Here is a 25471-nt window from a genome sequence, read left to right as displayed (position 1 = left end):
CCGAACAAAAATGAACCAAATACCAGCAAATGCAACAGATGAAGTGCAATGTAATGTGTAAATTATGAATTAAGAATATTTTATATTATTGATTGGTAATAAATTTAAATAATAAAAAAAAAAGTTTTGTTATTTTGGAGATTTAAAAATATCACACACCATGTAAATATCGAACGGAAGCCATTCCGAGCCTACAGGAATACTTCGGAACTCCCTGCAAATCGTCCTGTAATTTCAGCTGTTGAAAATACAGGACGAAATCGTCCCGATCACAGGAGAAAAGATTAAGTGTGTGTCTTTTTTTCTGACATCACAAAAGGGCGTTTTAAATTTTTTTTTATTAAAGATTATAATCTATTCAGCATCTGATTTTTGTTGCCTTATGCTATATCAGAAATTCAAAATTGTGAATATTGTGCCCTTCAAGGAATAGAAAACAATTTTTCATTTTATTCATACCGTCTTGCATAGCTTCAAAATTTGTTACTAGTCTAAACAAATAATTGGAATATTAAATTTAATTCGTTTGAGATTTAATAGTTTTCAAATAACAATATTTCATTATTTTATTTCGGAATCACACGATATTTTCGAATCAATAATTAATCAAAAAAAAAACAATATCAGTGTTTTAAAATCAGTTTTAAGTTCATAGCAATTATAATCGAAAACTTTCCTTAAATATTTGTTTTTAGAACGTGTAGTTGCAAAATGAGAATCATTAAAATGAAAGTTTCTGATTAAAATTTTAGAATATTTACTTGAACCATAGATTTTGTGTCTCCTGCAATAGACACTGCTTGAATCAAAAGAAAAGAATCATGATAACATTCAAAACAAATGTATCACTGAAGAATTCTAAGGATAAAATATCTAAAAAGATTCAAGAAGTTTATTTCAATTTGGAGAAATAATCTTTCTCTATTTTAAAATCACAACATTTACTACGCAAAGATGTATCAGCATAAGCACAATCAATCACCAAATCACGCGGCGAGACGGCAGTTCCTCCTGCTGCTGGGTTGGGTGGTAGATTTGGTGAGCGACAAAAAGAGAGCTAAAGGATTTGTTTCTCCCGCGGCTACGTGAGGGGTGCGAGATTTGTACACTAGAGTGCCCCAAATGACCCGACTTTTGAAAAAGTTATGCGCTGCAGGCTAAAATTGATCCTAGGCCTAGTACAAGATCTCATGCCAAATTTGGGCCAGATCGGATCACGGGAAGGGGTCGCTCAACGAGCCTGAATTTTGTATGGGATTTTGAGACATTTTGTTCGGGAGAAACATGAAAAACCAGTTTTTCATCAATAACTTTGGTTTCCGTTGGCCGATTTCTTTCAAAAACGTTTCATCCGAAGACTGCATATCGATAAGAGTTAAGACAAAAAAGTTATTGGACTTCCAAAATGGGATAACTTTTTTTACGGTGGTATTCATCACTGCTAATGAGGCGTCAATAAGTTCGACCGCCCCGACTCATTTACAGTGATGAATACCATCCTTAAAAAAGTTAGCCCATTTTGGAAGCCTAATAACTTTTTTGTCTTAACTCTTATCGATATGCAGTCTTCGGATGAAATATTTTTCATAATTTAGGCTTTAAGAAAACCCGTTTTTGAAAGAAATCGGCCGACGGGAACCAAAGTTATTGATAAAAAACTAGTTTTTCATGTTTCTCCCGAACAAAATGTCTCAAAATCCCTTACAAACTTTAGGCTCGTTGAGCGACCCCTTCCCGTGATCCGATCTGGCCCAAATTTGGCATGAGATCTAGTACTAGGTCTAGGATAAATTTTAGCCTGCAGCGCATAACATTTCACAGGTTTTGAATTTCCCATACAAATTTGGGGCAGTCTATTGTACACCAACATGCTGAAAATGTGGGCCAAACTGGTTGAAATCTGACAGCTTTCAGTAAATTCGAAAAACGCTGCTACAAATTTTCAAAACACTACACAAAAAGTATACCCATCGGAAGAGGAGATTCTAATGAATTTCTAGGTATATAAAAAGTGATCAATTTGAGTTCAATTTTAGAGAAATAACGCTATCAAAATCCCGTAAACCCACCGACACGAGGGGGAGTTTGAAAAAATGACAAAAAAAGATGGGAGTTTCATTACAATATACTGAACAACTGAGATTTTTGAGGAACCAACTATGTACTACGAAATTAATAATAATAATTAACGAAAAAAACTAAAATTTGAACTTAGAGAACAGTCTATTGGTAAGCTAGATACAGCAATGCAAAGCCAAAATTTGGTGACTTTTTTGAAGTAAGAATTTTTTCTACCGGAAGTTTTGGGATAGCGGCCAAAACTTCCTTTGGACCACCAAAAACTTATACATCCATGGATAGATTTATTCTTGACAATTCCAAATATTATAAAATCAGCGCAATATTTGAAACCTGTCACAAAGTTATAAGCTTTCTAAAAAGAGCTCTCGGGACTTTTTTCATTCGGAATCAGCTACTGGTAATCTCGTAAAATATTTCGACTTATTTTTTCGATATTGAAAAACTATAATAAATTATGATTATGAATTAAAATTCATCGAAATCGATCAATATTTGTGGACAGGAGAACATACGCAAACTCTCGGGTCATATAGACCCGAACAGCCTAATTACGGATTTTTTTGAGGGAGCACTTCCGGTGGTCACAGGAAGTTATACAGATTGTGATTCCCCAGGGAGGTTTTTAATATCATTTTTTTGCGATTTTTTCTCGAAGCGTTATGATGATTTGAATGTGCGCTTCGGGTCATATTGACCCGAACGACTTTGGAAGGTTAAAAACACAGTAATGAGATGCCATTAACGAACCAGCGGTTTCCGTCTTACCACGCTATTCACTCGATCACCTAAACGTATGCAAATGTAGAGCCTGTTGATAAACTTTCAGCAAAATATGTTAGTGTTAAACCCTCTTCACGTCCCACTTTGCAGCGGTAATAATTGAATAGCTCAGCAGATAATCAATAATAATTATTTCTTTATTTTATTTCCATTTATTGTTCTGAAGTTACAGTTACTTCATATTAATATATTACACTTTAAAAATATCACATTATATTAAAAATCATGATCTCCATATTTACGATTTTGTTCTTTTACAGTTATACTTTGTAAGCTATTTACTGGTGTCGTTTGATCGTGACGAGTGAGAAGTTTTTTTTTCTTAATTGATTGCACGGGAAATTTCGTGCAAGTTCGATTCAGATAGTAGGGTTGGTTTTACTTTTATAATAGGTTGGGTGTGATGGGATCTAACTAACTAGGTAATATGTTTATCAGTTCATTTACAAAGTACAAATAGTATGATGAAATGGCTACCCTGGGGTTTTCAGTTGATCTCCTGTCTTGGCGGCATGCATGCGCACTTGAATCACACCACGTGTCTGGACGAACGTTGTTTATTATTACGAGTCGTTACTAGCACTACGGGCGAACAAAGGATCATCCCGATCGATCGGTGGTGGTGATGTTAGAACCTCAATGTTTTTAGTCGGTCCCTGAGTTAGGTAGCCTGCAGTGGTGTTAGGAGCACCTGTTGAAGAGAATATGTTATAAGTATTAAACTTAACTGCTGAAGGATGTGCTATTTTTTACCTGTCAAGTAACCTTGCACGTTTGAATCCGTTATAAATAGATCGTGTTTCTGATCGCGATATTCGGCCCATACAGGATTCTGATTCAGTATATGTGCCACCCTATCTCCATAGGTTAGATTGGATGTCATGGCTTTGAGGGCAGCAACAATTTGTGCCTTTACCATTGCGGGGTTCGTAGTGGCTTCAATGCGACTTTCCAAGAGTGCTAACAGGTACGGAATTAATTGGCATTCAAGTGATTGCCGTATTAAGGAGTCCTTAGAAGAGATAACGTTTAATTTTGTTAATTTTCTTTAAAAATAGGCACCTGATAAACTTACATGTTGGCATTTGAACAATCTACTCAGCGTTTCGCAAGCTGTGGCAACCAATTCTCGGTGATTCTCCATGCAAGATTTTAGCGACAATATGCAATCAGTTTGTGAGATCGCACTTACACAGATCTGATAATTAAAGAAATATTAATTCATTCATCAATTTTCAACGAGACACATGAAGATACAAACCTCCGAAAGTGATAATTGATGCAGCACTGCCAATGCACTTTTTGGTTGCACTGATAACTGGCGGAAAAATTTTGGAATGTGACCCAGCACTGGAACGGAGTCGGCTAAAGTAGGTTGGGCATTCAAAAGTAAAACTAGTGCAGTCGTTGAAATATCAAGCAAATTTTTGTCCACTCCATTTTTGCTAATATTTTCCACTATAAAATCGAGTAAATCCGACAAAAACTGTTTTGGCTTGCGCAAAGTCCACCCTGGGTTTGAAATGTATAATCTCAGGTAAACTCCGGAAACAACCAGCTCGCTCGATATTATTTCCGGTAGAACATCCGGGTCGCGCCAATTTGTTTTTGGATTTTGCTTCTGTTGAGCGTGAAAACTGTCGGCCATATCATGAACAGCATCGGACACACTAGTCCGTATCCGATCATTCCATATCAGTTCCGGATGTTCATGGGTCGATTCATACATTTGAACTGCAACCGATGGAGAATCAATCATAGCATCGAGGAATACTGGTGGCAAATACTTGCATACCGTGATGCGAATCTGCGATAAGAAAAAGAAATATCAAAGTAAGTGTATTCAATAAATTTTTGATTTAGGTTACCTTTGGTCCGCTAAGTTTATCAGCGTTCATTTTCGACAAAAGTTCCGCACAGCATTCCCTTATTTGAGGATTATTAGAATTGCAGAAAAGGTCCAGCAAATAAATGACAGCTCCCTTTGCGTGACCTTCTTTAATCATTTTTGGAACATTTAAAAGTCCAGACAGAGTTTCCAAAACCTTTAGCTGTACGTCTCGTAGGTCTTTGTCTTTTAAGGTAACCAGATAAAGGCCAAATATTTCGCACGCTGAAATCTCCGTTACGCATTCTTTATTTCTTGACACCAAGCACACCACTTCAAGTGCCAACGACTTCAAAATCTTATCGCGATCGCACAAATTTGACGACAAAAATCCAAACAACATTTCAAAATGTCCTATGCATTGAATCTCAACATTGCTATTAGATTTGATAACCGATATCAGTGCTTTAAATACCATGACAATATGGTTGATTGCATTCGCGTCTGACGTGAAATCATAAATTTTAGATGATGTTTCTTGATCTGGTTTGGCTAATTGACTTCTTTGTTTTGCTCGATTATATTCGCTTAGTACGGTGTTTACGTTTGATTGGCCAGCGGCATTATTGTTATTGTTGTTCGATCCGTTGCCATTCTTTGCTGGAACTAACGGTTTCCAAGCTTTGGTGGGAATTAAGATACCTTGACTATTGGTTAAATTGCCACTAGGTGACGGGATGGTGTTAGAGACTTGCGCTGTCAAATGGTTGAAAGCTTGTTTAAGGAACTCAAGCAAATCGATCACAAATGTTTTCGGATTGGCTATTGGAAACGTTGGCATCTCGTTATAAATTCGAATGAAAATGCCGCCAATTTTCAGCTCATCCCTGAAACAGAAAACAAATTGATTTAAAAAAAATATTTATGAATTTTCAAAACAGCATCGAAGCATGAAACTCAATATTAACCAACACGACAACAATAGCTAAAGCTTAGAATTACCTGTGAGCATCGAATGAGAATGTTTTAACCACTTCATAAATGTCAGAGACATCTTCGTACTGTTCTTTGGACGCATTCGTACGTTGGAATTCAAGGAAATCCATCAGCTGAGCACGGGTCCCGTTGTCCCAAATGAGGTACGGATTGCGTGAATTGGAGTTGAGTAGTTTCAAAACATCACAGTCGCTATCAGTTACCATTTTGTTAGCGACAAACGTCGTTAAAAGTTGATCTAACATTTTCTTAACGATCGCATTGGCTGGTGCAGCTGTTGATATTTTATACTTCTTACTGCTTAGCCCTTTCTCATAGTCGGCAGGTTCATCAGATTCCGTAAGAGATTGAGATTCTGATTTATCTTGCCGTGTCTTATCGATGGTTGTTGCCGCTTGGATCAGACTTGAATTGTTTTGGATCAGATTGGAGGCATTTTGCGAATAAGTTTGTGATGGAGTTAATGAGTTACTACGAGTTGCTACCGTTAGTGATTGTTGTTGCTGCGGAGAATCACTTCTGGATGTGGGATTTGATTTTGACGGAGCTTGCATAAGAGCTTCTTTTGGATCATCCAACAGAGTCATGTGGTAGCCGGCTAAAGCAACACAAGCCAACAATGAAAGTTTAGCCAGATTGTTCGATACTTGTTGGCTGTTTGACTTTTCATCTGTTGAAACACCGCTTTCATCGAGCGTGTAATCATAATCGAATAAAAAGATCATAAGTGACCACAGTACTCCATTCCTTACGAGATTGCATTGCAGATCGTAGTTGTTGATTGCCAAACTTGTAACCAAACTGACTGAGAGTGTGTGTTTGAAGTACACAACTCGACAAACATCCACAATAAGTTGAGGAAGTTCAAGTATTTTTTTGCGGCAACTTTCAAAGCAACACGCTACCTCGAAGCACCTCGTGATGTTTGAGATAACCTCATAATGCAACGAATCACGCTGCGAATCAGCACCCATTACCGACACACATCGTGAATAAGCCTCCAGTAGTGCTTCAATACCTTCTTCTCGACGAAGTTCCTCGGCGTTCAGTGCAGAACAATGCACCGTGTGATAGCACAGTTCACATGCCGCACTCAAAAGTGGCACTGTTTTTGAAAACAATTGATCATCCTTCGTTTCCAGGCGAATTGTTTTGATAAGCTGAGGATAACCGGCATATTTGTAAGGACGCAGTACTTCAGAATATCGATCAAACAGAATGCTTTGGGTGCGCAAGATAAGGACGATATTGCTAGGGTTCGGTCCATCGCTGCTTCCTCGACGGGAACATAGAAACTCATAAGCTCGATTGACGCGTTCAAAAATTTCCTAAAAGCAAGAACGGTAATAAATGGAGATTACAATTGAATGTGGGGATAAAGTTATCCTTACTCGTCCTTTAGGGTTTTTATCGGGATGATAAATCTGAGCAAGTTTATAGTAACTTTTCCGAATAATAGATTCATCCGGTTGAGGTATTTTGTTCAAGTCAATACACAAGTCTTCATATGCTTGGTTAACAGTCATCGACGAAGGTTTCTTTTCGACTTCTTTTCGCCATGCATCCAATGTATGCTTTAATAATTGAACCTGCAATAATAATTTAAATTTTAAACTTAAATAAAACCAATTTTTTCTACAAGCTAAATATCTTACGGGGTCAGGAATTGGCCAATTGGGAAATTTGCGCGTATCACATAAATGTCGTAAGTAAAATATATGACAAAACAGTTCGTTTTCCAGCTGTGGATAGCTTATTACCGGAATAGCTAAATAAGGATACCGAGCCATGGTGTGACCTTTCAATTTCGGTGTGAAATCAGCAATATGTCCAGATATTTTTTCAATTAACATACGACGCATCTCTGAACTCCAAATCACTTCGGGAGTGTCGAATTCGCCTAAGAAAGTTTCAGCAAATTTTTCAGCGCTGTGGTTTTCAAGAAAGCATACCATTGCCTCTGGCAGAAGTTGGCCTAAAATGCTGCGGTGCATGATACCGGATTGAGATGACGTTTCTTCGCTACGAAAGGCTTGTTTCATGTGAGTCATTTTAAGAAACCTTGCAATGGGCAGTATATTGCTACCCGTGTACATTAGCATGAAATAAAAAACACCAGTGAGATATACTTTTGACATCTCTGGATTATCTTCCATGATTTGACAGAGCAGTGATGCAACTCGTTCGACCAAACCCGGATCATGCGTAAGGCATACTTGAACAATATGTGGCAGACAGATAAACTCGGATAGTTTACGCGATAACCTAGGCCCTGGAATAAGCACAGCTTCACCATCACGTGCTCGACTGGGGAAAAAACTCGTGCATTTTATCAACACGTCTAACACATGTTGTGCTAACTCGGTTTCGTTATAAAGCGGAGATCCTTTAGCCATGAGACACCATTTTAGCTGAGGAATTTGCTGCAGAGAGCGCCAACCATCCATTCCAACTGCCCAACATCGCGTACGAGCTGTCAGTACATTTTTATTCCATAAGTTTTTCAATTCCGAAAATGTTACTGGTCCACATCGTTCCGGTTTTTCGTTTTCCCGTTCCACATTGTAGTACCAATCCTTTTCTTCGTGCATTTTCATGTTTGGTCCGGCCTCAATAACATTTGTTTTCGTGTTTGGCATTGCCCGTCCAGTGTGCAAATGTGCCAACGTTATGAGATCTACCAAACAATTGACGTGTTCCACTAGCGAACGGCAGTTAGATTTATGCAACACTAGATTCTTTACCAGTCCAATCAAAGCATCTCGAAGAGCTGGAGATAAACACTGTAAAGTCATAAAAAAATCATTAGCTTCTACGTCGAACAAGGATTTTGTAATCATTAAATACCCGATCTAACATTTGCAATATGTAAGTCATATCACTGAAGTATCCTATATCTTCATAGTATCGCCTATAAACTTTAGCCAGTGCCTGCAAAGATGTCACCGTTAACTGATCATCGTTCAATCGGTTGCGGCACAACACTCTTCGGTAGAGAGCGTTGAATAACTCGGTTCTAAAAAGATAGTCAAATTAATTGCAATACAGTAGCAAAGGAATAAAATATCATTATCAACTTACGGATTTTTCACTAAATTTTGTGGCCAATCGTCTCTTTCCAACAACAATCGAATGTAATAGTCACCGATCTTGATTTCATCCGCCAAGCACTGGTAATGCACTTCAAACTCATCATAATTCCACGCCACCAGTATATTGCCAGCAAGATCTTTGTCGGCATTAAACTGGCGAATTTCGTTCTCCAAAGCAACGCGTAGCTCTTCTCGAGTTTTGTGGTTCCAAATTAAATTTGGCATGGCGTGATTTTTATTAAACTGATAGAAAAACAATGGCAGATTAACTACATCGTCATTAGTTTTCTTTTTCTGACGGCGATTGCGCAAAACGATTGGACGATTTTTCTGTGATTGTTGAATTTTCTCTTGTCGGTCAATTAAATTCAAACCCCAATGTTTTATACCCTCCAGGTGCTTTTCGATCAGATAGTTTAGGCGTTTTGTTCTTCCAGAGTGTTGCACTGCTAATTTTAGGTTGTCACGGAAATTCAGTTTATCATCTTCGATATCATCTTTAGGCACTGGATCTTCGCTTTCTATGAACGATAGCAGTCCGGCAGGCTGAGGCAAGAAAATTAAGATTAAGCAATACGTTACTAGAATTTTAGAATACTTACGAAAATTCTCTTGAATAAAGACATTGCTTCAGGACTATCGATCATCCAAAGCCCTACAAGATGTCTTGAAAGTTGACGCAGAGTAACCATAGTTGAATCATGGGAAGGCGTGTAAAGAGCAACGAGCAAGTGATGGCATAAGGCAGCTTCATCTAGCGCGAGAGTTTGCATTTTACGTGAAATAGCAGCGTCACCCTCTTCGATTAGTGCTTTCATCACTAATCCACTGCCTTTGACGATGGCCAATGAAGGATGTTGAAAAAGCTTATACAATGTTCGTCCGCGGCTAGCCACCATTTCTAACAACATGTCGAATTGTTTGCCGTCTGTTGTTTCACTATAAGGGACGCACAATGCGAATGTCAGAAAGTCCAACATCGCAGAAAGAACTAAGGCTCCTGAACCCAGATTCACATGTTTCGTCCACATGTCCAGCAATTGTTCAAGAAAACCTTTGGAATGTAACAGAGATGATTTATTCAGTTGCTCTTGCTTAAGATCATATTCGGCATGCATCGGGTGCATCAAAGCATTAATCATATCGATTGCAGCGTATGTTATGGCTAGGTTGTTTCGCTTTAGTGCATGGACAACTCGCACTCCAATGGCTTCGCGAAATCCCGCTAAATTCGTGAAAGCTGCAAATCCAACTTTACTAGCTAGCAACCGCCGTAATACGTGGAACGACGCTTCCAATTCAGCATTGTTCAGCTGCGTCAAATCTTCTTTGGAGCCAGCCCCTATCAAAGCTTGCAAGGCTCCAGTTATTAAACGTTCTTTGTTTTCGGAAAACAAACTCTAAAATAAGAAAAAAATAAATAAATAAATTATACTATAGAATTCCGGATCAACGGCGTCTTACATCTTGTGTAACGCTATAATTCAGTCCACTGTACGGGATGTTAGCATTGAAACGTTCCAGCACATCGAACCGCTTTACCGGATATTGGTAACAACTGATAATGTAGCGTAAAAGGTTTGCTTCGGTTTCTTCATCGACGGACACAGTTAGAGGACCTACACGTCGACCACGGGGTGTTTTTGAAATGCGTACGTGTACATCTTGGTTTCCACACGATCTTACGGAATCAAGCAAAGTTGCTAGAAGTGAGTCTCTACAAATAGTTCGCAGTGATATTAGGAAAAGTCTCAATCATAGATTCATATAACATATTTATAACTATCATGCAATGATTTTGTTTTATGAAAAAGGAAATTTACCTGTCATTCGTGATATACGTCCTGATCAAGCCGTTTTTGTATTCTATGGAAAATTTTTGAATATTTTCGTCATATCTAACCAGCGCAAATACTTCGATCAACGGTCTAAGTGTGCAAATGCTGTAAGTTTGTGGATCTCGTTCCAAAATGGTCGAATCAGTTAAGCACAAAATACGACGCATGGGTTCCGAATGTCTTGGCGTTATTTTCTGGACGGTAAATTCCGATAGAGATGTCTGGTGTTGATCACCACTGAATGCCCCGAAACGCTGCCGCTCAAATTGGTCGAGTGTTATTTGGTTCTTCAATACCTTGATTTCAATACTGAGATAATGTTGGGCATTATTGACAATCATTTGTACCACATCGTGATGATTGGAAACACGGAACAGATGAAGCCGACTGTGGCCACCATATGCCACTACAATGCCATCGTTATAATCCTGTATTCCAATAATGCCATCGATGTCCTTAAAGTTGTAACTGGCCACTACCGTGTTCGTTGTTGGATCCAACTGGTCTAGTGAACATGGTGTCACTTCCAGAACTGCAGGCAGTGTTGTTCCTGACCAATGGTGTTTGAATGCATCAAATTTCTGAAAGGATATAACCCATATCAGCGTTAATCTGTAAGCTTTTCTGTATACTAAGCTCTAGCTAAAGTAACACTATACATGCACAACTTTAATCCCCACGATTTTCGCGCTTCTGTATGTAACAGAACCATCTTTCAAATTTAATACTGCCGAGTTGCTTCAACAGAAGCAACATATTTGTTAGTTACCAATGTTGACGTGATAGTTAATCTTACAAATGCGAAATTTTACACACATTAGGGAATTCGTGCAACCAATCAAATGCATACTATTGGCCCATTGGAAAAATGTGGAACAAAAAGAATATACGAAAAAAAGATAACAGGATAAACTGGAAAGCTGCCTAGTAGGAACTCACATGGGATTCGAGTGTACAGCACGGTAAGCTTTTGCTGACGTTAGGCCGTAGCAGCAGCGACGACATTAGGATCCTAATCCAACTATTTAACCTAACACTAGAAGCCCACGAAGTACTTTGATAGGACTCAGTAGGATATTCTACGTCATCCTGAAACAGAAAATAAAAGAATAAAATAAGATTGCATCCGATGACAAATCGGTTCCCGCCAATGAGAAAAATCAATCAGAAAAGCTTTGAAAATTTCGCGTCATGTGTGCAGGGCTAAATTGTTGGATTCTGATCTAATGCTTTTTCCGAATTAAGATATTGAAAACACTAGATTTGTAGTAATCTGCCGTGGTTCAAAAACAAGCTCAAAAACAGAAAAAACAAAAAGCGATGATTTATTATAAAAGTCAGTTTGGCACTTACCAGAATTTGCTTCGGTTTATCTGCAAACTCTTTGTAGTTCTTCAGCAGAGTTGTCAAAATTTCGTTACGAAATTCAGATGAAAATTTGATGGTATCTAGTTTTTTGTCCTTTCGCAGGTTCAGAGCAAACTCATTAGTTGTCTGTAAAAGTATATGTTTTACACGTAATTTAAGGAAAAATTATTGTGGAGAAAAAATCTTTAAAAAAATTGAAATCTTATCAATCCAAATACTTACGTTTCCATATTTGTTGGGTAGAGCGCTGAACACTTCGTTGTACTGCCACCTGTTTGTCTGGTCGAATTTCTCCGGATTGTAAGTTGCAACACCGGTGGTGCCAATCGAGAGGATTCGTTTATATTTGCCTTTCCAGGAATGCTTCGTCACCAGAAAACATTCCAGATCAACATTTTCTCTCACGGTTGCAGTCGACATTTTTCACTAGCTGTACAAATATCACGCTTCCAGATGAATCATGAAGATGAAATGGATTTCTTCAATCCGCTGACTCCTCAAGACTGCAATGTAGCTGATAGCGCAACTTTTAAAACCGATCGATCGAATATATTTTCTAACGCGGGCTATGCTCTGAGCTACCGTCTAAGATCCTTCCTTGCCTCTCACGCAGCTAAAAAACATTAATGTCGGCATATTAATAAAAAATAATACAATAAATACAACACTATACTGGATGGCTGATTATCAAATCACAACAAGAAAACCAAAAAGAAAACATAAAAAATAAAAATAAACAACAAAGAACATCACTCTTGTCACAAACTACGAAGAAGAAGATCGCTAAATGGAAAAAGGGGAGGGCTTTCAATTTTCTATCAGTGGCAATCATCGAACGTCAAACATGAAATGAAAAGTGAAATTTTCAGTAGTAAAAACGTTTTTCCGATCACTTGAACACTTTAATCTTGTACAACTTTACCTACTCTATCGAATGACGGTAAATTTGTGGAGAATACTTACGGAAAACTAGCAAAAAATTAATTTTTTTGCGCACTTCAATAATTTTTGTCATGAAAGGAAGGAGGATTCACGCTTTTTGATTCGGTCCAGATGACGTGAAGTCGGTTCGGTTGTTTTGTACGATTTGTTCAAAAAATCAGGCATTCACTGTATTTCTAGACTGAGCTAAATGTTCTATTTTTTTTTAACATGTTAAATATGTCTTCATGATTTAAAAATTTTATCGCATGCACATACTGACATACACAATATTGAATATTTCAAATTCGTAGAAAAAATGATTTGTGGAGAACTTGTTAATTATAAATAGTGCAGATTTAAAGCTTTCACAAATTGTTGTCAATTAAACGATTTTTTTTTGTTTATTTTTCACCTTTTAGATTTGTTTGTTTTGCAGCAGTTAAAGCATTTGAAATTCTTTAAAAAAAATCATTGAAACCTAACTATAAATTTAATTGTAACTAACAGGCTGCGATGAAGTTGTACTAATCAATAAATAATTACAAATTATAATTATCGATCTCCGTCTATTATTCTTTTCAATTTCCTATTTTCCTTTCTATCTTTTTCTCCTCTTGAAACAAAAAGTGCTAGACCTAAGTAATCACCCGCATAGCGAAAAACCATACATTTAATCTTTCGAATTATTCAGTTCTGATTATATTTATAGTTAGAATTTCTTTTGGGTCATTGCTAATGTGCCTTCGCTAGAAACGAGTTAAAACTATTTCTAAAAGATACGATTAATCTTCAAAAAAACTGAATGAAAAATTTAGCAACGCGCCGATAAGATAAACTATTATTCCTGGAAGATAAAATCAATAATCATGAAATAAAATTGATTATTTTAGCAACGCTCCCCCAATTTTTCTGCTGTCAAACCCCACGTGACCGAATTTATGCCGGAAAAAAATCATCTCCCGGCACAGTTATCGCGAATATTACTGTTTTGGGTCGGTCTGGAAGGCAAAAGCGACGGTTCCGACGTATCAAAGGATTAGAAGCCGACAGCGCCGGCTCCGAATGTGCGAAGGTGAGTACACCGATTTATTCATTGATAATAACTAATTTTTCTTAAAGTGAATTATTTTATTTCAGGCGCAGATAGACGGATGTCTCAGGCCTGAAGTCTTAGGCAAAGGTGGAGGAAACGTTGCTGGAGGATCGAGAAAAGAAAATGGCAAACGCGGTGCTGAAAGGCGTCTCTAAAATCATGGAGCGAACAAAACATGTTAGGGCTGCTCCCGAAGGAGAAGGCGATGAAATTGCAGCTGGAGGACAAAACCTGGCAGTTACGCTCGGCTGCTCGGAAACATGAAATTTCGGTTGAAGAAACAATGTTTATTATAGGTATGTGAATAACAATATCGTTTTAAAAGTGTCTAATAAACAGTTGTAAAAAAACTCCTAATGTTTTTAATTTGAACGTAATAATAATAATGAAAGATAGAAGGTACCATTTATTATTTTTAATTGTTAAAAGATCTTTAGAAGATAAGCTGTAGCGTCAGTGAAACGTGAAATTGAAGATTAAATAACGATAACATCTATCTTTTAGCTACAATTTGAATAAAGAAAAAAGCAAAAAAAATGAATGGTTACTCTACTTAACGACCCGTTCGCTGTATCGTAAAGTGCGTCCAAACGATTCCATTCCATGAAAAAAAGACTAGTTTAATCGTACATTAATAATCCAAAACTATAAAGCTAATCTTTCGTGTGTCTTGGGAAGAAGACAATGGAAATCGTTATTGTATAATACCGATTCATGCGGGCAATTGTTATAAACACAAAACGAGTTTAATTGGCTCCTTAAAACTCAAAGGTATGAGCCGTTTCAAATAAAGTAATTAAAAAAAACAAATTCACAGTTGTTCAGAAATGTAATACTTAGTTTCGAATGTACTTAAAATTTCCTTGACCTTATAAAAAAGCCTGTGCTAAAAGGTTTTCGTGTGTAAATAAATCAACAATTACAATTAAAAATTCTAAAAAGAAGTTTGAAGAGCGAAGTGCATCGGAAATGCAACGCGATTTGTGTCAGTGTGAAATTATTGAACAGAACTAATGTAAATATTGCTTTTGATCGCTTATTGATGCTTCGCTGCAGATTGTTTGCGGAATTCTGTGCAGTTTTCGAGGAAAATCAAGTTTTGTCCGTAAATTTGTAGTTTTTAAGCGAAATTCGGTTGGAAACAAAAAAAAGTGAACACCAGAGTTGGTAACCAATTGAAAATCGACAATCAACGTTTAAAATTTTGATACAAAGTAAAACCGTAAAAATTTTCCTCCGTAAAATGCAAAAGTATGAAAAATTGGAAAAGATTGGAGAGGGGACGTACGGAACAGTTTTCAAAGGTAAAAATCGGGACACTTTGGAAATAGTGGCCCTAAAACGTGTACGTCTGGATGAAGACGATGAGGGGGTTCCGAGCTCGGCTCTTAGGGAAATTTGTTTGCTGAAGGTACCTATTATGATAATAAAATTAGATAGCTTATTTCGACTTAATTGTTTATTCATTTTTAGGAACTCAAGCATAAAAATATCGTTCGGCTTTATGATGTGCTCCATTCAGATAAAAAACTAACGCTGGTCTTTGAACATTGCGACCAGGATTTAAAAAAGTACTTTGATAGCTTGAACGGAGAAATTGACCCGGACGTGGTGAAGAGTTTCATGTACCAGCTACTACGAGGATTGGCTTTTTGTCACAGCCACAACGTCCTACATCGGGATTTGAAACCACAGAACCTATTAATCAACAAAAACGGCGAGCTCAAGTTGGCTGATTTTGGTCTGGCAAGAGCCTTTGGCATTCCGGTAAAATGTTATTCAGCCGAAGTAGTCACTCTGTGGTATCGTCCTCCAGATGTTCTATTTGGAGCTAAATTGTACACTACCAGCATCGATATGTGGTCTGCGGGATGCATTTTCGCGGAACTGGCCAACGCTGGTAGACCCCTTTTCCCGGGTTCAGATGTGGATGATCAATTAAAAAGGATTTTCAAGTTACTGGGTACTCCCACAGAAGATACTTGGCCCGGAATTACCCAGCTTTCGGATTACAAACCGTTTCCATGTAAGTTATGTTAAAGGCTTTATACGCTGGCGACTTAGCGTAATAATTACATTTATTTTAATTGGTTTCTATTGCATCTATTTATCTTGATTACACATATATGTGTATGTATGTCTATACCAAGGAACCATGACATGCATCGACCCTCTCAGATTTGGCCCGAAATTAGTAGGATGACTTATTGTATTGTAAATAAAATAATGTCCAAAGTTTTGGGTGAATCGGACCATCCCCCTCCCCACCGAATGGGAACCACCCATTCTTTAAAATGTTGCCTTTTTTCCCCAAAAACAGCAACAATCTAAAACTCTCATACCAATTTTAGTTTCATTGGCTTCATTAGTTCTCGAATTATACGAAAACCTTTTGTATGGGGGACTCTCCCTCCCCTTTAAAATTCCCCGCACTAGAAGGAAGAAGGGGTCTCAAACTATCATAAAAGCATTTTCCATGAAAAATTCTGTTTCGTTTCTCGATTAGTTCTCGAGTCATTTAAAAAAAAGAAAAAGAGATAGATAAGAATTATTCCGTTTCTAAATAATACCCACTGATTCCAAATTTGGTTTAATTCGCTGCATTGGTTCACGAGCTACGCAAACATGTTTCGTTTTGCTTGGGAGACTCCCTTCAAGTTAGTGGGAATGGTTTCGAACATTTTTAAGAACCTTCTCCGGCCTCAGAAGCCCCGACCTGCCAAGTTTTACGCAAATCGATTCAGTAGTTTCCGAGTCTAAAGGGAACAGATAGATAGACAGAAATTCATTTTATAGGTATTTCATCTATTTTATTTATTTACGTGGATATCCGTCTCACGATATAACCTGATGAACAATATTTCTAGTTTACAGATATTAATTCTTTCATACATTATTTTAATGTGCGATAGCGCTCATAAAACATTATATGAGAGTTTATGTTATATGGTCTCCATATTTATTTTACTGATGCAAACTTCGAAAAAAAAACATTTATCCTACTATTTAACTTAAACAACAAGCACAACTAGAAAATAGTGTTCGACAAAAGCAGAAAATTTAGTTTAAGAAACGGTTTCGGCTTTTCAAAAACCAACTAAATATCTTCCAGTATACCCGGCGACGACCTCTTGGAGTCAAGTGGTACCCCGGATGAACTCCAAGGGACGCGATCTGCTGCAAAAACTGTTGATTTGCCGCCCAACACTGAGACTGAGTGCCGAACAAGCGATGGCGCATCCTTATTTTACGGAGAACTGAAAGCGATTATAACAGCTCAAGTCGCTGCTAACTACTGGCAGCAGAAGGACCGCGAGTTCTACAGTAGGATCCTCCAGTGCGGCAGTGACCGGTTCCTCCACTCTGGTGAATCCGATGGACACAATCGATGAGTGAAATCGAGAACAGGAAGCAACATCAACCAGCACCATTTTTTTTATCTAGTCCTCCAGATTTTGTATCCATGGGTTTCACGCTTTTCGAGAAATTGGCAAAGTTACACCAACAATTAGTGAGAACTTTTGGTGAAACCTGTCTGTCACTAACAAGTTTCTTGAAACTGTCGATGCAATACTAAATTGATTCAAATATTGACCATTACCCTGGAAGATGTAAAGCTGGAATTTTTGAAAATGTTCTATGTTGAAAGCATTTTTTTTCTTGTAAACAATTTTTTTACAACAAATAATCGTAGGCTTCAAATATATATTCGTAATGCATGTTTCCTAGAAAGCTTCAAAGGATTGAATTCAAATAATTTAAGAGTAATCATAATATAATAATTCCTACATGGAAATAATCAACTAAAAATCTCGTGTGCATTACAATGACCACCAGCATCAAAACGAAAGATTAGTGATGAAAATAAAAAAAATGATCATGAACATGTCATTCCGTGATAGTGGAAATAGCATTAAGAATATCGATGTGTTGTTCTAATGAAGCTACATCTCGTATAAAATAGGTAAGATTAAAAGAGTGTACTGCAAATAAAGATCAAATAAATATTGGAAAATCATATAAATAGAAAAGCATACAAATGGTAAGCATTGGCATTTATACATATATCACATCATTTGTTCTAATGTTTTTTTTTGTTGTTAAAAATTACCAGCATGTCGGTTATGTTCAGAAACAAGTATTTTGGAAAACGTTAATTATATATTCGGCAAAAACTTATTGAGACCAAACTATTTTCCCTTCGAAAGTGCCTATCGTTCCTATCCATCATGCCTGATGGCGATTCGCCAAACCATACTCCCCATATAAACATCTAGCGGTTGTTCGATAAAAATACCGAACTTTCACTAATTTTCACTAACACGAATGCCACAAAAATAAAATAAAAGGTATGGGAGAGTGGGGAATCGTGGGCCACTTTTTTTCGTTGTTCCATAACTTCTTTATTATAAATGATAAAATGAAAATAAAAAATTGTATGGTTTTCTACATTTTCAAGGTATCATAAGGTATTTTTTAATACATTTTTTAATAAGTTATTTTCCCCAAATTCTGACTGTTTCAAAAAAAAGCAATATTTTTTGGATTTTGAAAAATGGTGGGGAATCGAGGACCACTAAATCTCAATTGATCAAATAACCAGAGATGTTAAAATCGCGAGTCTACATACTCGCACTTTGCCCTTCTTTGAAGAACGATTTTATATCGTTAACCTTTATCTGCAATGCTATCTAATACCGTATTCGTTTTCACCACCCGAAAGTGTTGGACCATCCACGCTGAAAATGAGCATGAATCGAGTTTTGCCCTCACCTTTGTTGGTGTGCGTGAAATCGGCAGTGTCAACAGAAAATATCAAGCTGTCAAAAATCCATTTTAGCTGGTATTTGTTTTCGTTTGACTTCGAAAATTGAAATGAAATTTACTTTAGTTGATCATTGTCTTTTAAATAATATGAAAATTTTAGCATGAATTTATATATTATGTTGAATTGTGAAGATTTCAGATTTATTTTGCTTTTGCCTCTGGCTCTGATGATAACTGCAATACCGGCTGATTCTGGGCGGTCTATGTTTGCTGCTTCTAGACTGCAGTTACCCCAGCTTGAAGGTTCCGGTATTTTGAACGTTTATTCTTCGCAAATCTCATCTTCGTTCGAGTACCTATTTCCGTTTTCAGATTACAAAAAAAATTCTTGGAAATCAAAATGGCGAACTCGGATCGCGGAAGTCGGGGGAGAAAATTTTGCTAACAGACCGAAACGAACGAAATTCAACCTCCCAATGCGGGTGTAGTCTCGAACTACCGTTTTTGAAGGGCAACGGGTGGGAATCCGGGACTTGGCGCAACCGAGCATCGTCACCCTAAGGCACAGCTCGAAGCTGGCTTGTAGCAGAGTAGCTTCGATGCAGCTGAACTTATAGGACCCTCCCGAACAAGAAAACTTTTCGGTTTGGGCGATTCCACCAGATCTTTGGGTTGGCCTTTTTGCACTCGGATTTGCTGCTCTTTTTCGGCATCGCCTGGAACCGATTGCAGCAAGCTTTCTGGGCACATTTCTTCTAATGGGAGCGTTGTTTGCTTTGGAACGTGCCATCCAGGTGAAATTCTCCGCCTCTGTTGGAAACGGCACTAGTATTGAATCCGGAACAAGTTTCCGTTCTTCGGGATAATAAAGAGAAAAAAAACAGCTCGAACGCAATTTTTGCGGTATAGAAATAAACCAACCAGCTGATATTTGTTTACATCGGGAAGCACGTGCTGTCAGAATTCATGATAGTATTGGTGAGAGCGCAAGCAACACCGAATATTTTCAGAGTGTTCCACCGTCCACTTTATGGTGCACTACCAGTGGACTACTCATCGTGAAAACGAGCATGAAAACAGCTAAAAGTGCACTACCGGTAGTGCCCCGGTGCACCACCACTTGAAAACGAATTCTCTATAAAGTTCAACTCGGAAAGCATCAGGAAGTATAAGCTTCGGGTAAACTCGGCAGGAGTAAACAGTAATCGGGGGAAACATCAGCGAAGCAAACGAACAGTTCTGCGAATTAAAAAAAATCGTTTTCGTTCGGCAACCGAACACATCAATCGGACAACGCATGGGGGCGTGGCTAAAATTGATAGATACAAGGGAACGGGAAACGAGCGAGAGAAGGGTGCGAGGAATGTTAACTCGGTCCGTCGGGCAACGATCGCTCGTGCGTGAGCATTCGTGTACGGGGCTGCGAGGCATGGAAAACATCAATTCGGAACTGTTCTCTCTGTTTTGTGTGCAATCACGTCATGATTGGAACGAAGATAAAATCAAACTGCACACAACAAGTTAAACTCCGAAAAAATCAGCCGAATGATTTTTTCCGAAGCGAGTCTACACACCGCTGCAAATAACATGCAAAGTTTATGAGTTGACCCAAAAATGTTATTTCATAATTCAATTCGTTATTTTAAAGCAATTTCAGATGGTGAAATAGAACAGAGGCTGTGTATGATCGAACAGATTCCAAAACCTGACTCGCGAACGTTTTGGCAAAATTTCTTATATAGGATGGACAAAATATTTTTCATAATTCTTCATTTGGCATAAGAAAACGTTACAGATAGGAAAAACGTAGTTGAAGTTCTGAATGTGTATAAAAACATAAAAATATATATAAGAAAAAGATCTTGTGATATCATCTGGTTTAATAATCGACTCAAAAAGATGAGGGGTATTAAAATGGAAGAAATGGAAGAAGGAAAATGAAATAATCGCTTTTAGTTTTTTTTTTTTTTATTGAAAACTCAATGGAATATTCGACCGAATATTCGGCCGAATAATAGAAAACATCAATATTTGGTATTCGACCGTTCGCCGAATACCACTATTCTACACAGTAAACGAAAATTACCGAGTTCGGTAATTTTTTTACCGAAATCCTAACATGTGGAGTTCGTTAAACTGTTCGGTAATTTTTTCATGGCCAAGAAGTGACAGCTGTCAAATATTACGGACCTTTTTCGGTGAAAAATACCGAAACTCGGCTGATCATGTCTAAGTTCAACTGTCAAAATATTGACAGTTGTCAACGTGACAGCTCGTTATATTACAGATCAACCGGTATTGTTGAACCGAAATGGCTGTAATTAACACCGAAAAGCCGGTAATGTTCAACCGAAAAGCAATGAAAGCTCAGTAATGTATACCGAACAACCAGTACAGTTTACCGAAACACCTGTAGTTATTACCGAAATATCTTAAATTATTACCGAATACCTGTAATTATTACCGAAATATTTGTAAATATTACCGAAATACCGTGTTTTTTTTACCGAAAAGCTGTTAAAGTTCGGTAATATTTACCGAACAACCGTTAAATTTTACCGAAAGCCCGGTAGTTTTTACCGAAATTTCTGTAATTTTTACCGAAATGCCGGTAATATTTACCGAAAATAGTAAAATTTTCGGTGATGTTAATCAATTTATTTGTTTATCGGTGGACGTTGTGTTCTTTTATTAAGAACATTCATGATTAGGAAAATTACAGATGTGTTAAAATTAGAAGAAATCAAAAGACCTTGAAAATCAGCGAATTTTATTTAGAGGCATTTTCATCACACGTCATGAATTTGTTTAGCACCGATCAACTATTTTGAAATAAGGCTGTCAGAAAAAGTTGACCCCACCATCCCAAAGTAGTTGACAAAGTGTTGTTTTCCCAGCAAGTGTAGCTTGCAGTGAGAAGGAATGATCGTTGATGACATGTGATGAAAATGCTTCTGAATCAAATTCTACTCGATCATTTTCAAGGTCTTTTGGTTTCTTCTAATTTTTAACACATCTGTAATTTTCATAATCTTGAATGTTCTTAATAAAAGAACATAACTTTCATCGATATGGCTAATAAATTGATTAACATAACCGAAAATATTACAGTATTCGGTAAACGTTACCGGCATTTCGATAATACTACAAAATATTCGGTAAAAGGTATGTTGAGTTAATATAAAACAACTAAACTTATATGGTTATGTTTCTGAATAAACATTTGTCTTTATTTACGTGGATGATAATGCATGTTGCGGCCGCCACTATGTTAATTCCCATTCCGGTAGTAGTGACGTTCTGCTCTGGAAGAAACGGAAATGCAAGTTGATTAAAGGAAAAAAAAAAGTGCGGATGTTTGGTGATTTTGACATTCCAGCTGCTGTGCACTTTTGCTCCATCTGGACGAATCCTATTGCAGCAAGTGTGGCGGCTTTGCTGGTTTTAGTGAGATTGATGGGGCACTATTAACAATTTCATACTTACCTTTCATTTGACGCTAAAATAAACAAATCCACAAACAATTCCACGCACGCGAACCGACGATCATGGCGACCCTTGCTTGTTAAATAATTTGACGGACGGCTTCTCAAGCACACGATTGAACACGGTTGCAAAAGCGAGAAGGGGAATGAGAAATACTGCCATCGAATTTTGACGTTTGTCATTCAAGAAACGATATTTTCAGTTTTACTTTACAGTTTTCGGCGTTTTTTACCGAAAATATATTGCAAAATGATTTGTTTACATATAAATTATCGAGCTTCGGTAATTCTAGATGTGAATTAATGAAGATCTGTAAAAATAGACGTCAGTTCAATCAATTACCGAAAATTTTCGAATTACAGAACTGTTTCTGTAAAATAAATTACCGAACTCGGTAATTTTCGTTTACTGTGTAGGCTTGCCAGATGGTTTTCAAAAAAAGCGGGACATTTTGAGAAAAAAAGCAGGACACAGCCGAATAAAGCGGGACATTTTTAAATCTGTTAGAAAAAGTCATGAAATATGTGTATAAGAGCGCTGCAAAAAATGACATTTTGCTCCCTCATGTTTTTTCGATGCCTTTTGAGACACAGTTGCCATCTTGCTCACTTTAGAGTCGGACGCATTTTTTGATGTCATCAAAACAAGGTTTTGATTTTCTAAAATGTCTCACGGACTTTGTCCGTCTTTCCGCTAAATCGGAATCCTGTTAAAGGATCCAACACTCGCCAAAATGACCTCAACGGTCGAACGCACCTTTGTCATCAATCTCCGAAACATTCCCGTTAAGGTCAAGTATACGGAAATCGCCAATTTCATTATTGAAAAACTCGGCATGGAAGTCACCCAGGTAAAGCACCTACAAATCAGCAATGGACAGGTCTTTGTAGAAACCGACTCAGCCCAAACAGCCCGTGGAATTGTTCAAGAACACAACATGCAGCATCAACTACAGTACGAAGGGAAGAATTACGATATTGTGTTGTCTATGGAGGACGGCTCAATTGAGGTTAGGATCCACGATCTCAGACCACAAATCACCAACCAACAACTAACTTTTCGTCTGCGCGAGTATGGCCAAATACAATCAATTCAGCTTGAAACCTGGAAGGATTTCTTCCCCGGGGTACCAAACGGTATCAGAATAGTACGAATGAAGCTTGCAAAACCTATACCTTCCTACATCACTGTTGAGTCATCTATGACATTGGTTACCTACAAAGGCCAAACTGCTACCTGTAAACATTGCAACCGAAATGTTCACTACACACAAAAATGCTCGGAATATGCTAAGTCGCTACAAGCGGAAAATGATGTTCAAAAAAGATTAATGTCAGATCTTTTTAAGACATCCTCAACCACTAGCACGGATACCTCGAATATTCAGAATGAAGACACACAAAACTTGAATGCTGGTACCACTAGAAGATTGTCAATATCATCCACTGAAATGGATGAAGATTTCCCTCCGTTGCTAAGCCCGGCCAACCAATCATCTATCGTTATGAATGAAGTCGAGATCGTGGAAAGTTCAACATCAGCATCCCGCAGTTTTCCTGAAGCGCTAAACAAAACGACAACCAATCTGACGTCGACCATAAAACGGCCGGCTTCGCCAATGAATGTGGATCAAAACAACGAAGAAAAGCGAATCACACGTAGTCAGGAACAGCGCAGCAACCAACGTTCACGAGAATCATCTAGGACCAAAGCTCAAAATGCCAAATAATACATTTACTCTCATCGTATCAACAACTACTTATACCAGCCCTATTTGTCACCAAATTCACATCAACGCATTACTTCTTGGACGTGATAAGAAAAGAGCCAGCAATATTTACATCAGCAGCCAAACGTTTTCGAGATGTGCCGTAGTACTTTTGTCGCTGATGTCAACAACGATCGTAGCCAACGAAATTACCGGACAAGAAGCTGTTTTTTTCTCACCGGTAAGCAAAATTTACAGTATATGTTCAGCCTTAGCTCCCGATGATACTGCTCCTCTCAGTGAAATCTCATCCTTTGCAGTACACAACAAACTACGACGAATGATTGCAGCATACCAGGGTTACCAGAATCTGCTTTGTCGATACTACATTTGATTAATGATGACCTCACACAGTTATAAAATTGGAACCATTAACATGAATGGAGTATCCAACGAAACGAAATTGCAGTCCATGGCTTCGTTCATCCGCGCTGCTGAACTGGACGTTATTTTTCTCCAGGAAGTCGCTGTCACCGACCTTGAAATAAATGGGTACAACATCGTTTTCAATGTCGACGAACGCCGGCGAGGTACAGCGATTGCATTGAGAAACTACTATGTCTACCATAGAGTACAAAGAAGCCTAGATGCTCGTCTGATAAGTTTAGGTATCGGCAGCATAACTTTTATTAACTTGTATGCACCACCTGGCACACAAAATCGCGCAAATCGGGAAATTTTCTTCAATTCTACACTAGCGAATCATCTCTTAGATGCACAAAACGTAGTGATAGTGGGAGGCGATTTTAATTCTGTTACCAATCGCAAAGATGCTACTGGGACAAACTCGTACTCTCCTATGCTCCGAAGGCTTATGGAATCGTGTGATCTTAAAGTCACATGGGAAATACTTAAAGGAAATTATGTAGAATATTCATTCGTACGAGCCGATTCTGCTTCAAGGTTGGATCGAATATTACTACCCTCAAACATACGAAGTTCGGTCCGATGTGCTTATTTTGCTGCAACAGCCTTTTCTGACCATAAAGCATACGTAATACGAATAGCTCTCCCTCATCTTGGCACGGCACCTGGTAGAGGAGTTTGGAGAATGCATCCAAAGGTCTTAAACGATGATGAAATTATGGCAGAATTTAATACAAACTGGAACTACTGGTACAGACAGAAAAGACATTTCCCCAATTGGATCGAATGGTGGACGAAATTCGTTAAACAGAAAGCTAAATCATTCTTGCAATGGAAATCATCTCTTCAACGTCGGAAGGATCAGGATACAACTGAATTGTATTATGCTATGTTGAGTAGGTCGTATGATCGTTACTATGGTGACCCACAACAACTCAGAGACATCAACCATATAAAAAGCCTTATGCTTAGACATCAGAGGGAAATTTCCTCAGCCAACAAGCAGTGGAACGAATGCTATATTGGTGGAGAGAACACCTCAATTTTTCATGTCGCCTGCCAGAAAAACAAGAAGAAAAAAAC

At 37.9% G+C, this 25471-nt stretch overlaps 2 protein-coding genes across 3 annotated transcripts; one reads left to right on the top strand and one right to left on the bottom strand.

Moving 5' to 3' along the window:
• Window positions 1-2978: 2978 nt before the first annotated feature.
• LOC129754480 (dnaJ homolog subfamily C member 13) lies at window positions 2979-13062 on the bottom strand. 2 transcript variants are annotated; one of them, XM_055750580.1, is made up of 17 exons: window positions 12948-13062; window positions 12207-12597; window positions 11970-12110; window positions 11556-11705; window positions 10602-11197; window positions 10243-10495; window positions 9381-10178; window positions 8768-9324; window positions 8534-8702; window positions 7342-8469; window positions 7078-7275; window positions 5693-7014; window positions 4731-5577; window positions 4124-4669; window positions 3938-4060; window positions 3616-3874; window positions 2979-3553 (listed from the first exon to the last, which is right to left on the bottom strand). In XM_055750580.1, the coding sequence occupies exons 2-17, from the start codon at window positions 12402-12404 to the stop codon at window positions 3426-3428; spliced, it is 7413 nt and encodes a 2470-aa protein (XP_055606555.1). In that variant the 5' UTR covers window positions 12405-12597; window positions 12948-13062; the 3' UTR covers window positions 2979-3425. The 2 variants fall into 2 exon arrangements, with proteins under 2 accessions (XP_055606555.1, XP_055606556.1); XM_055750581.1 differs by lacking the exon at window positions 11556-11705.
• A 1968-nt stretch (window positions 13063-15030) lies between these two features.
• On the top strand, window positions 15031-18055 carry LOC129752923 (cyclin-dependent kinase 5 homolog). The gene is made up of 3 exons (XM_055748714.1): window positions 15031-15412; window positions 15475-16027; window positions 17114-18055. The coding sequence occupies exons 1-3, from the start codon at window positions 15245-15247 to the stop codon at window positions 17260-17262; spliced, it is 870 nt and encodes a 289-aa protein (XP_055604689.1). The 5' UTR covers window positions 15031-15244; the 3' UTR covers window positions 17263-18055.
• Window positions 18056-25471: the final 7416 nt, after the last annotated feature.

The sequence above is a fragment of the Uranotaenia lowii genome, chromosome 3, assembly GCF_029784155.1.
Source record: "Uranotaenia lowii strain MFRU-FL chromosome 3, ASM2978415v1, whole genome shotgun sequence".
Classification (NCBI taxonomy): Eukaryota; Metazoa; Arthropoda; class Insecta; order Diptera; family Culicidae; genus Uranotaenia; species Uranotaenia lowii.
Note: the sequence above shows the minus strand (reverse complement) of the source record. Positions and strands in the feature narration are given on the sequence as shown.

Coding starts and splice junctions, on each gene's coding strand:
- LOC129754480 (XM_055750580.1), bottom strand. CDS start 12,404: ATGTCGACTGCAACCGTGAGAGAAAATGTTGATCTGGAATGTTTTCTG. Junction 4,670..4,730: donor ATAAACTTAGCGGACCAAAG/GTAACCTAAATC, acceptor TTCTTATCGCAG/ATTCGCATCACGGTATGCAA. Junction 3,554..3,615: donor CGTGCAAGGTTACTTGACAG/GTAAAAAATAGC, acceptor TCTCTTCAACAG/GTGCTCCTAACACCACTGCA.
- LOC129752923 (XM_055748714.1), top strand. CDS start 15,245: ATGCAAAAGTATGAAAAATTGGAAAAGATTGGAGAGGGGACGTACGGA. Junction 15,413..15,474: donor GGGAAATTTGTTTGCTGAAG/GTACCTATTATG, acceptor ATTCATTTTTAG/GAACTCAAGCATAAAAATAT. Junction 16,028..17,113: donor GGATTACAAACCGTTTCCAT/GTAAGTTATGTT, acceptor AATATCTTCCAG/TATACCCGGCGACGACCTCT.